Source organism: Myotis nattereri (assembly GCF_964212035.1).
Source record: "Myotis nattereri genome assembly, chromosome: 3".
Classification (NCBI taxonomy): domain Eukaryota; kingdom Metazoa; phylum Chordata; class Mammalia; order Chiroptera; family Vespertilionidae; genus Myotis; species Myotis nattereri.
Genome location: NC_138077.1, coordinates 57,609,757 through 57,623,301, shown reverse-complemented (window position 1 = coordinate 57,623,301; position 13,545 = coordinate 57,609,757). Strand labels below are relative to the sequence as shown.

Below are 13,545 nucleotides of genomic sequence, written 5' to 3'. Positions count from 1 at the left end.
TCCAGAATAGGCAAATCCATAGAAATAGAAAGTAGATTAGTGGCTGCACAACTCTAAATATACTAAAAACCATTGAAGTATACATTTTAAATAGGTGAATTGTGTGGTATGTGAATTGTATCTAAATAAAGCTGTTACAAGAAAAAAAAAAGAAACATCAATGATGAGAGAGAATCACTGATTGGCTGACTCCTGCATGCCCCATACTGTGGATTGAGATTGCAACCCCGGCGATGTGCCCTGACCAGGAATCGAACTATAACCTCCTGGTTCATAGGTCGATGCTCAAACACTGAGCCACACCAGCCAGGCCCCAACTCTATCCTTAAATGACCTTGAAGTACCCTGTTAAAGAAAACAGGATGTTATGAGGAATAAAAAAAGTGTCTATCTTTCCTTGAGATGTTTACCACTTTTGACATGTATGATAAATGCACATTTAAGGTCTGAACTCATACTGGTCTATACATACAAGGTTACCAGATTGCAGTGCACCAAATCTTCCAGGACTTGTAGGGACAGATTCCATGTGCATGAAAATGGACAAGGTGCATTTTTATTATATTTAAAAACATTTTTAAAAAAATATATTTTTATTGATTTCAGAGAGGAAGGGAGAGGGAGAGCAAGAGAGAAACATTAATGATGAGAGAGAACAATTGATCAGCTGCCTCCTGCCCACCCGACACTGGGGATGGAGCCTGAAACCCGGGCATATAACCCTGACTGGAATCAAACCAAGAACCCTTCAGTCTGCAGGTCGATGCTCTATCTGCTGAGCCAAACCAGCTAGGGCTATTATATATTTTTAAAGTTTTACTAGACTATGTATGAAATGCTATTAATACATTCATAATACTCTCTCATTTGTGGCATAAAAATTAGAACTATCCTTTGAGAAATAACTGGGAAAAAGAAGCAGAAGTCTCAAAGAACCACCCACTAACCTAGTAACTTAGGAATTTGCTTTTAACAAAATAATTAATCATAAGATATACATTTGTAATATATGTATATACATACATATAAAACATCTACCACCACAAAATAAATCTGAAAATATACACCTAATGTCTAAGAGTAAAATTTATAATTAGATATTTTCCCCATGGTACATATGTCCAGTAACAATAAAAATGAGGGCTATGTAGAAATCTGTAGCGTTGTAAGGACTGGAATTTACTCCGAGAACTATTGCAATAGCCAAGAGAGAAGTGTGATAACAGGGCCCTGAACAAGAAGTGGCAGTGAGGAAGGCAGAGATGGTAAAGATGGAGAAATATGCCACATAGTTCTATATACATTAAAATAAAAATGCACATGTGATCCTCTAAGAAGGCAGATAAGGTATTTTATTACCACTACCCAAAGGAAGAAATGGAAGCTCAGATATCAAAGGGCAACACCCTGGTGGTGAACTGAAATTATAGGTCACACTCCTGATTCCAAGTCCAGTGCTCTTTCCACTGCATAATCCTGCTACCAGAGGATTAACACTGAGGGACTTACACTGGCACTAAAATCTCAGGAGAGATAATATAAGCTGAAAAGATAAATAGGTGCAGGAAAGCTTTAGATCGACTCATAGATAATAAATCCGTATGTGCTGCTGGGGAGGGAGAAATGGTTTGGTTTGTGCATCGTGTATGTATTGGGGGAGGTGTTAATACCTGTAGTAGAGGCAACTGGCTGCCTAACTTACCATTCTCTTCTTCCTTACTGGCAGAACTTTGGTCATTGGGAGTAGCTGAAAAATTACATTTCTTAGACCCCTTTGCAGATAGGAAGGGCCAGAGATACATCTGGAAGTTGCGAGTCATCCTTTTTGCCCTTATCCTCCTCTCCTATCTTTGGCTTGGGAAACAGACATAATGGTTAACCATCTTAAGAGATAAAAGAACAGCCCAGGAAATTGCAATGTCAGCTGAAAGAATGCAAAGATGTCCATCTTTGTGTCACTGAGCCACCAGCCAAACTCTACTTCCTGAATCCCTTCATACTAAAAAAATTAACTCTTATAGTCAATACACTGTTATTAGCTCATAACTGGTATAACATCTCGCCTTCTGAAGCTATGGTTTTCAAGGACAACCATATATTCTCTGTTACAAACAAGACAACAGGCTCAAAATGGAGTTGCTTATGTTAAGCCCCAAGTCACCAACCTCAAACTTAATTACAGTTTCAGCTCTCATAGAAATGGAACATTGAACCAATCAAGAATCACCTGGTTAGCCCTAACCGGTTTGGCTCAGTGGATACAGCGTCAGCCTGTGGACTGAAGGGTCCCAGGTTCGATTCGGGTCAAGGGCATGTACCTTGGTTGCGGGCACATCCCCAGTAGGGGGTTGGCAGGAGGCAGCTGATCGATGTTTCTCTCTCATCGGTGTTTCTAACTCTCTATCCCTCTCCCTTCCTCTCTGTAAAAAATCAAAATATCTTAAAAAAAAAAAAAAAAGGAAAGAAAAGAATCACCTGGTTAGTACTGGCGAGGCAATCTGCCTGATAGACCCTGACATCCCTAAAGAAAAATGACCTTGCCACAGCCAATCCACGTTTTTGCTAGTGTAACTTCCTTATTCCCACTCCCCTGTGCCTATAAAGTCTTTCATTTTTGTACAGCTTCTTGGAGCTCCTTTCTGTCTACTAGATGGGATGCTGCCCGACTCATCAATCTTTGGATAAAACCAATAAGATCTTTACATCTTACTAAGTTGATTTTTTTTTTAACATTCCTATAAAGTGCTCTGTGGCTTAAGTTGGATGAATTATGGCAGTCTAATCCACTGTAGCATTCTGTCAGTTCTAAGGTTTTAAGATATTCAAGCTTTGAACATTTTACTTCTAGGAATTAAAAGGACAGAGATAAACAGAAGCACCAGTCTGTTTGGGGTTGGGTTTTTATTTATTCTGCTTATCTTAAGTCAGAGCTGATAGATCATATGGCTTAGAAAGTTCCCAAAACATGACTAGTGTTTGACAGAACAGTTTCAAAGAAAGTAAGTACTTTTCCCTCTAACATAATGTTAAAATTTTTAACATTTAATATTAAATGATTAATTTAATGATCTGATCTAAAAAATCCCAGACATTATTTAGGAGACTCTAAAAACTAAAACACCTGCCCAGTGATTAGAATACATTAAATGCTCCAATATTTGCTAAATGAATTAAAAGTGCTATAAAACGTATACAATGCAGAGCAATAGGATGCTCCCTATAATAGGAAATCAGCATAGTTACAGGATTTCAGGCCTATCAGTGAAATAAAACAACCAGCTGGTTGTGAGATAAAACTACTTTGGTTTCTGATAGTTTAATCAACAATAAACCGGGCCATTAAATTAACAAATTTAAGTATTACAATTTCCTTTCAGAAGAATGCAATCTATACTGTATTAATTAAACAGCCTAGGGATGCACCAGTTACTCCATGCCAACAGTATTTGCAAAGAGCAAACTTGACAGCCTTTAAAGAATAAGTGTGTTTAAGTCTAAAAGTCTAGGAAGCAGCGATGTTTAAATAGATGACTTAGAAACCCCTGAAAAAGCAGATTAGTGACCTAGGTGTTGCACAACAGTCTAGTCTCTTTTTCCTCTAAATGTAGCATGTTATTCAGACAATTTATTACAGCTTGATTAATAACTGATTTTTTTGTAGATAATGATACACCATCAAAAAGCAAATTGCCCTTTTTTCAGCAATTTTTTTCTTTAGTTAATGCAAAATACAAGATAATTTGAAATCTAATTTCTCTGAATTTGCTAGCAATTTGGCTTCAGTCAATATCTGGCATGGATTTGTATTTGAGAGTTAGAATTCAAGACAAGAATGAGGAAAATATACCAAGTTGTGGAGGATAGACTGCTCAATGATGTGATCACTGCAGGACCTGAGAGCTGGACATGGGCCGGAACAGAGATTGCTTAGCACAGATCCCCCTTAGAGGCAGTATGATTGTAATCCATGTTCATGCTGATCTAAGTCAGCACCTCTCCCCTGCCTCCCACTTGGTGCTGGTTCCTGGAACAGGCCATAGTTTTGAACACATAAAGTAATTTTCTGTACCTGGTAGCATTCACATACTAGACCTATGATATCTGCTCTTTACACTGTATAATTCTTTGATGCCTGCCAAGAGGTGGGGGGAACCATTTCATTCTGCACAACACAAGATACTTCTCAGATGTAAATTTCCCTTAATATTCTCTACTAATTACCATACTGGAGTGGTCAGCCTCTTCCTTCAGGCTTTCCCTCCCCGCTGCTTGCAGAGGTAGATTTTCAGTCCAGGGACCTTTACCTGGGTCTGTGTGTACTAACACACGTTTCCAGAATACTCTCCTAATGTTAATAGAATACTACAACAAAGATCCTGAAATTAAAATGAACTCACATATAATTTTAATAAAAATTTAACAATTATTAAATTTGATAGCTTTCAATCTTATTCAAAAACTTTCAGAAGGTGATATCAGAGTAAGTCACAAGTTACAATACAGCCCTAGCTGGTTTGGCTCAGGGGATAGAGCGTCAGCCTGCAGACTGAAGGGTCCTGGGTTTGATTCCGGTCAAGGGCACATGCCTCGATCCCCAGTAGGGGGCCTGCAGGAGGAAGCCAATCAATGATTCTCATCATTGATGTTTCTATCTCTCCCTCTCCCTTCCTCTCTTAAATCAATAAAAATATATTTTAAAAAGTTATAATACACAAACCCACCATAGTGGTACAGAGTATGTGTGTGTGTGTGTGTGTGTGTGTGTGTGTGTGTGTGTATAATGTATATGTTTATATATATGTACATATATATACGCACATGTATACACACACACATCCCTATGACGGTTTCATCAGGCTGACAACTACTGTATATACATACAGGGAATTTTAAAACCTCTGGAATGGTAGATATTAGAAATGGTAGATATTAGGGTAACATGAACATTGGGCCATGTCAGAAAAATACTGAACACTAATGGAATTATGCAAGTACTACTTAACAAAATGACTAAATACTAAATGGTAAAATTTACACCAAACATAATTTTTCATTTTATAGTCACTATTTTAAAATGTCAATACAAATGAAGATAATTCTCCTGAAAGTTAACATAATGCTTAAGTAAACTGATGTATAGTTTAAAAACCCTTTAAATTTCAAGGCCTAGAAGATGGTGCCACTGAAGATACCACAAGCAGAAATGTTGAGGCTGTTATGACTTCATCTTGCCAATAACAATACTTGGTGTGGTAGTGAACCCTCAAGCAAGTTCACCTGGGGATGGCAGACAGTTACATGCTGGACAGCTACCACCCTCTTCCCATCTTCTTACACTTATCACTCTGGCCCAGTTACCCCTCTTCCTTACTTTAATCCATTCATGAACCAGAAACTGGCTCATAAATACTACTTACAAGTTCAAAAGTAATACTGGTCTTAAACCTAAAGCAAAGAATAGTAAATGTGTATTTTAAGTGAAGTTAGTACTAGAAAAAATGGTGTCTCAATAAAGCTCTTTCTAATGTTCCAAAATAGCTTTAAAATTTCTACCAAAATGTTTCCATCTCTTCAGCTTTCACTATGTAAATTTTTCATAATCCAAAAAACAACAACCACACCCTGGTTATTTTATCTCAATTTTCATAAAAAATATTCAACAGGAGAGTCATGAAAAGGTATCTGCACATCCATATTCACAGCAGCACTATTCATAACAGCCAACAACAGAAGTAATCCAAATGTCCATTAAGAGATGAATGGACAAGCAAAATATTTATACATACAGTAGAATATTATTCAGCCTTAAAAAGGAAAGAAATCCTGTCGCATGCTACAACATAGATGAACCTTGAGGACATTATGCCAAGTGAAAGAAATCAGTCACAAAAAGATAAATATTGTGTTATTCAACTTATACAAAGAAACTAATACAGGCAAATTCATAGAAACAGAAAGTAAAATGACAGTTACCAGAGCTGATGGCAGCGGGAGTGTGGGGGTAGGGGGGATAGGAAGTTTCAGATTTGCATGATGAAAGGTTCTGGAGATCTGTTTCACAATAATGTGAATATACTTAACACTACTGAACTGTACGCTTAAAAATGACAAAGATGATAAAATTTATATTATTTGTTTTTTCACTACTATTAAAAAATCAATGGTATTCTTTTTCCAATATTCATTATTATCAAGCATGAAGTATTTTACCTACATATGAATTTTTTACTCTTTATCATACAGGTGTTTTTCTTTGAACTCTTGTGCCTCCCCCTGACCTTATTTTAAAAAGTGAGAATAAGAATGACACAGAGAGTATAGCATCTCTAACTAAAAAGTAAATCTAGTATAAGAGAGTCAGCTATATATGAAACTCAAATCCATACAATGCTAAAATGAGATATTTCCTTGGGCAAGACTGAAAGAACAATAGAATACATCCTTCTTTTCATAAAGGTATAAACCTAGCTATAACTAAAACTATGAGAGCCTAATAGAAATAAACATAATAACCTCAGTCTGAAAGACAAAATCAGATTCAAAGAGTTATAATTTTTAATTTCACTAAATGCTTCAATCAATGTGTGATCCTGGAAGTAACATCTCACACTCAAATTTTAAGTTGATTCTTAACAAAGTAGTTTCATATTTGTTTGTTTAGGACTATTAGATTAGTTTTAGGCTTACAACAAAATTCAGAGGAAGGTATAGAGATTTCACACATACCCCTCCACTCACACATGCATACTCCACCCCCCATTATCAACATCACTCATCAGGACGGTACATTTTTACCAGGAATGAACCTAAATTGATCACATTTCACCCACTCCTTAGGACTTCAGATGAAGAATCACCAGTTTCCTCAAAAAGCTAAATATGGAATTATCATATGACCCAGAAATTCCTCTTAGATATTATGACCAAGAGAACTGAAAACATATGCTCATACAAAAACTTGCATATGAATGTTCATAGCAGCATTAGTCATAATAGCCTAAAAATGAAAACCCAAATGCCCATTAACTGATGAATGGATAAATAAAATATGGTATATCCATACTATGTGTGGAATATTATTCAACCATAAAAAGGAATGAAGTACTAACACATGCTACAATGTGGAGGAACCTTAAAAACATTATGCTATGCTAAAACAAACATACACAAAAGGCCTCATATTATGATTTTATTTATATGAAACTAGAGGCTCGGTGCACGAATTCGTGCACAGGTGGGGTCTGGCCAGCCCTGACCCCAATTGGGGTAGGGGTCCAATCGGGGGCGGGGTTGGCTGGGGAGAGGGGCCCTGGGCGGTTGGCGGACCAGCTCCGCCCCCTAGTCAAAACTCAGTTGGAAGGGACAATTTGCCCATTACCCTTTTATTATATAGTATGTCCAGAATAGGCAAATTCGTAGGGACAGAGAGTAGATTAGTGATTGCCAGGAGCTGGAAAAAGGGGTGGATGGGTCGTAACTGCTAATGGGTACCAGGTTTCTTTTGGGTGTGATGAAAATGTTCTGAAATTATAGTAGTGATGGCTGCACAACTTTGTGAAAATAGTAAAAACCAGTGAACTGTACACTTTGAAAGGATGAATTTATGGTATGTGAATACCATAAAAAATAAAAAGCTCATCTTCCCCTTCTGCTTGCTTGACATCTTTGGCAGTATCCCTCCAAACGTAAACTCTGTGCATTCACATGAAAACTCAACGGTGCTCTCCCAACCACCTCCTTTTTTCTTCAGGTTCCTAATTTATATGTCATTTCTCAGACTGGGAATTTTCAGGTATCTCTAATTTATTTTCTCTCAGTTTCAACATTAGTCAGTCAGCAATGCCAGCACTTTCTATTAATAATACAAATGGTTACCTTTATTAAATACATAATTCCTTCCAGATACTGTGCTAGATGATCTATAAGTGTCTTTAACTTTCACAATAATTATGCATTTTACAGAGGTAACTAAAATTAATGGCGATTAAGAACTTTGTCCTTCAGTCTTTCTCCCTTGAATCTATGTCCCATCCTTCAGCCAGAGTGATGTTCCCTAAAACTAAATCTGATCATGTCACTCTCCCAGATAAGCTCTTCAAAGGCTTCCCACTGCCATAGAAAGTCCAGACTCTTTAACTTGGTATAAGGTGCCCTTTATGATCCTTCTTCTTTTCTCACCACTCCTCATACCAACTCCTTTCAGTTCCTGGATCAGGCCAAGCTCTTTTCCCTCTTGCTCTGGACTTGGCACAGGGTTCCCTTAATAATTCCCTCAACAAATATGTAACAAGTGCTCACTATGTCTGGCATTGTACTTGCTGCCTGTGGTGAACAAAACAGACATAGGTCCTGCCCTCAAGGTACTTAAGGTCTAATGGAAGAAATAAAAATAAACAAGTAATTGCAGATTGTGATAAGAGAAACAAAGGAAGAAGCATGCTGTGTTATAGAACATTTAGGGTTAGAGGTCTTGGAAAACTACAAAGAATTTTTCAAATAGGTTTGTTCTAGTAAGGTCTCAGGTGGTGACATACTCTGAAACCTGATGATTGAGGAACCAGCTATGTGAAAAGCAGGTAAAGGAAGGTGGTGAGTGATAGATGTCCTTAAGAATACAACCCAAACCAAGAATTTTTGTAGGCTGTGGTTAGGAATTTGGATTTTATTCTAAGTTCTAAGTGCAATGGAATTCATCAAAAAATTTTAAGTAAGCAAGTGTTACCTTTTGCTGAATAGAGAAGTGATTGGAGGGTACAAGGCCTGAAGAGGTTTAGTTGAGAAATGTGGATGATCTGGACAAGGATCTGATAGTGAAGGAGGAAAAAGTTGACAGACTAGATGCAGAACGGACCTGACTTACAAAGAAGTCATCAGCTGAAAATGAGAAAGAGATGAAGAGAGTATACACAAAGTTTAGGGAATTGTAATTGGAAAAAGAAAGTAGGCTTACCACAGAAACAGAGGATAAGAAGGATCTCATGCCCATACTGAGTGAATCTTCAAGTGGTTGACCATTTTCATTTTACAGTGTCATCAATTTATCCAGGACTTTTCCCAGCAAAGTTAATCCAGATAGGTGCAGGTGCAAAAAGGGAAAAAAGACTGGGTTCATCCAGAGTGTGGGTTTTGCCAGAAAAATAAAAGGCAGGGAGAGACAAGAGATAATGTATTTTCAAGGACAAGATCATAATGATAAACTATGACATGCATTCCTAATTGGGTTAGGGGATACAGATAGGCAGAAAGTGGAAGGATCAATGAATCAGAAGTTTAGATGAAGTTCAAGAATTGTCCTCTTATCTTTACTGACACAGCTCCTAGGGCAATGGAGACTAAGGAGAAAGTAAACAAATGGGACTTCATCAAAATAAAAAGCTTCTGCACAGCAAAAGAAACCATCAACAAAACAACAAGAAAGCCCGCGGCATGGGAGAACATATTTGCCAATGATATTTCCAATAAGGGTTTAATCTCCAAAATTTACAGAGAACTCATACAATTTAACAAAAAGAAGATAAATGATCCAATCAAAAATTGGGCAAAGGACCTAAATAGACACTTTTCAAAAGAGGACATATAGAATGCCGAGAGACATATGACAACATGCTCAAAGTCACTAATCATCTGAGAGATGCAAATCAAACAACAATGAGATATCATCTCACACCTGTCAGAATGGCTATCATCAACAATTCAACAAATGACAAGTGCTGGCGGGGATGTGGTGAAAGAGGAACCCTCGTGCACTGCTGGTGGGAATGCAGACTGGTGCAGCCACTGTGAAAGGCACTATGGAGTTTCCTCAAAAAGTTAAAAATGGAACTCCCATTTGACCCAGTAATCTCACTTCTAGGAATATATCCTAAGAAACCAGAAACACCAATCAGAAAGGATATATGCACCCCTATGCTCATAGCAGTACAATTTACAATAGCTGAGATTTGGAAACAGCCTAAGTGCCCATCAGCAGATGAGTGGATTAAAAAAACTGTGGTACATCTACACAATGGAATACTACGCCACTATAAAAAAGAAGGAACTTTTACAATTTGCAACAACATGGATGGAACTGGAGAGCTTTATGCTAAGCGAAATAAGCCAGTCAGAGAAAGATAAATATCACATGATCTCTCTCACTCATATGTGGGATATAATGATCAACATAATTTGATGAACAAGAATAGATCCACCTAGAGACAAATGGCAGGGGAGGGGGGGTTAGACAGCAACCAAAGGACTTGTATGCATGCATATTAGCTTAACCAATGGACACAGACACTGGGGTGGTGGGGGCTTGCCTGGGGTGGGAATGGCTGGGGAGGGGGTCAACTGGGGAAAAAGGAGACATTATGTAAAACTTTACACAATAAAAAAAATAGTTAAAAAAAAGTAAAGTACAGTATAGGGAATATAGTCAATATTACTGTAATAACTATGTATGGTGCCAGGTGGGTACTTGAAATATCAGGTGGACAACTTCGTGAAGTATATGACTGTCTAGGCACCATGCTGTACACCTGGAACTAATACAAAATAATATTAAATGTAAAATGTAATTAGGAAAAAAAGAATTATCCCCTTGGGGTACACAAGCAAGTGAGTTATAAATGCAGGAGATTTGGGTCAGATATTAAGTTATAATTTGTTTCTTCTGTTTGGAATGGTCATTTCCCCCTCTAGGCAAACATGACTTTTATCCGGAATCACATCCATCCTGCCCCCTCCTGTCTTCCAAAGACTCCCCATGACTACCACCTGAGTTTGTCACTATCTCATCCAATCATAAAGGCCCACCTCAAATTCTCCCCACCTTGAAGCATTTATCCCACCCTACTGGGCTCTCTCTCCTCCTGGTGACAGACCTCACAGTGTGTACTGACAGTATTCCCGTTACCACATGTTAGTCACTGTTTTTCCTTTCTATACCTCTTTACTCGGTTGGGAAAAGGCATTGTTATAAACAATCTCTGGTCCTGCGGCAGTCCCCAGAACAGCACCAGGAACCGAGCAACCATTCCATAAATGCTAACAGGGATCTCAGGCTACTGGGCTTCCAAACCTCACCCGTCCTTTAAAGCAGGATTCCACCCAAATCAAACAAAAGCTCACAATCTCTGTTCGCAAAGGCCCCAGACATCTCCATCTGCCTCAAGAGTGGGCTCCAATTTCACACATTTAATTTTAATCCACTGTAACATTCGAAACACCGTCAAGCGTGCAACCGCGCTGGTAGGATGCGGGGATACAGGGCCTGTGCGAGGACCCAAAATCTGGATGCCACAACGTGAGAACAGCCACGTTCGCTAGAAAACAATTCCCCTCACCGCTTACTGCAGGGCTAGAGAGGCCTGAGACAGGAGCCAGACCAAACGGCCACAGGAGAGGTGCCAAGAGAGTCAACTGGCACAGGGTTGTACCCACGGCCTGACCTCAGGCTGGCACCTACCTGCCTCCTCTCCAGTTCCAGCTGCAGCGCCCGCAGCGGTGGTGGCCCCCGAGCCCGCCGCCATGGCTAGCACGGCTCCAGCTCCGCCCGAAACCCAAACGTGGAGTGGAGAGTGAGAGGGTCCCAGCGGGGCCAAGGCTCTGGCTCTGCAGCCCGTGCACCGAAAGGAATCCCAGCGGTTGCTACCGGCTCTTCCGGAAGCGCCGCTCACGTGCAAGTCATGTGACCGGCGCTGGGCGGGGCCACGCAGGTTTGTTTTGATTCCTCCGGAGCCGTAAAGTAACCACATGGTCTCGGTTGTGGTTCTTTTTGCCTTCCGCAGTTTTGTCCTTTCAATGCTGGCTTTTCTTGGCTTCGTTTCTGCTTCTCCTCGTTTTCTAGTCAGATCCTCCCTTTCCGCCTTGGTGATTTCCTCTCTCCAATTATATTGGAGTTTTAGGGGATGTTTGCTTTTTTTTTTTTTTTTGGTGGAGCTCGGAGCAGTGGAATATGGCCCTGCGTCCGTTTACTCTGCTAACGCTCTTACAGCCTTGGATACTAGATCGCACGCTTCTCCTCTTTTCCCTTCACACCTGCTTTGCCCTTCGGGCAGCAGCATGACTCCATCTGGTTTTCGTGGCTGCCGGGAATATGAACCTCGATCAGATGTCCTTTAATTGTGCTCCCTGTGACTCATCTCCCCACCCAGTCAGGCCAAATCGCTTAGGTTTTCAAGGGCACTAACCAGCAGCTGTGAGGCTTCTGGATTTGTATAGCAAAATAAACAACCGTCAGCTTGATCTAGAGATCAACAACCCCCACCCTTCTCGTTTACTCTTCCTCAGGTCAAAATCATAATTGGATATGGATCTGGGTCATTTGGGAACAAATCCTCCAGTGTAGGTATTTTCCCCCCTCAGCCGAGGATATATACTAGTAGAATTGATTTGAGAGAGAGAGAAGAGATTGGTGAGAGAGAGAGAAAAGAAGAAAAGAAAAAAGAAAAGGAAAGAGAAGAAAAAAGAAAAGAAAAGAAAGAAGGAATATCTGTTTCTTCCAGTAAGCTCCCAGAACCTGGATGAACCTGCAACATGTGCCCTGACAGAATGGAACCCGCAACCTTTTGGTATACAGAAGGACCCTCCAACCAAATTGGCCGCCGGGCCAGGGCACAAATCTTCCAGTTTAATGAACATATCTTTTTTTAAAATATATTTTTATTTATTTAAGAGAGGAAGGGAGAAGGGGGAGAGAGAGAGAGAGAGAGAGAGAGAGAGAGAGAGAGAGAGAGAAACATCAGTGATGAGAGAATCATTGATTGGCTGCCAGCTGCAAACTGGGGGGGGGGGGGGGGGGAGATGGGGGTGCGGCGCGAGCCCCGCAACCTGGGCATGTATGTGCCCTTGACTAGAATCAAACCCAGGACCCTCCATCCACTGAGCCAAACCGGCTAGGGCACGACCATATCTTTATTGCTCGCTTATTGATGACAGGAAAAAAAGTAGAAACATCATCTTTTATATATGAGTAAAATTGGCTAGTTTATAATCTCATTGGGTATGTAATACAAAAAGCTGCTAAAACTAGGCAGTACTTACTGTACATTAAAAATTATTTTCAAGTGGCGACATTTGGGTCCCTACTACACCTGAATTTTATTCTACCTCCCCCTATAATTTCTGAAGTTAAAAAAAAAACCAACAAAAAATAAAACCCAATATAGAAGCAAGCATTAGCTTGAGTGACTAGAGGTCAACAAGTTGTTTACTAGGCACATGATGTAAAACTTGGACACTTCCTCACGCAACCCGGGTTCTTTGCCCAACCTCCTCTCATACAGCCTCTCTGGCATTTTCCCGGGGCCAGCCGCCGCCTCCCCGCCGTCCCAATTCCTCACGGTCCTCCGCTGGGACGCCAGCTCCGCTCCATCTCTCCTCACCCGGGGGCCGTCCCACTCCGGCACCCCAGCCTCCCCCAGGCGCGCCGCACCTGCCACCCCGCCCAGCCCGGGACCCGCTCGCGCGGCGCAGGCGCACCAGGCGCGGCCGGGAGGCCGAGGGCGTCCGGAGCAGCTCCGGCCTCCGCCGATTCCCGTCGCCTCCGCGCGGGGCTGGTCTGCG

The 13,545-nt window shown here is 40.5% G+C and overlaps 1 protein-coding gene across 1 annotated transcript in view; it reads right to left on the bottom strand.

Annotated features, from left to right (window-relative positions):
* HSPBAP1 (HSPB1 associated protein 1) overlaps window positions 1-11,640 on the bottom strand; it is a 46,699-nt gene extending 35,059 nt beyond the window's left edge. The window contains exon 1 of the mRNA XM_081087254.1: window positions 11,447-11,640. Within this exon, the coding sequence (XP_080943380.1) occupies window positions 11,447-11,510 (64 nt within the window). The 5' untranslated portion in view covers window positions 11,511-11,640. The remainder of the gene's footprint in view (window positions 1-11,446) is intronic.
* Between the last annotated feature and the right edge of the window lie 1,905 nt (window positions 11,641-13,545).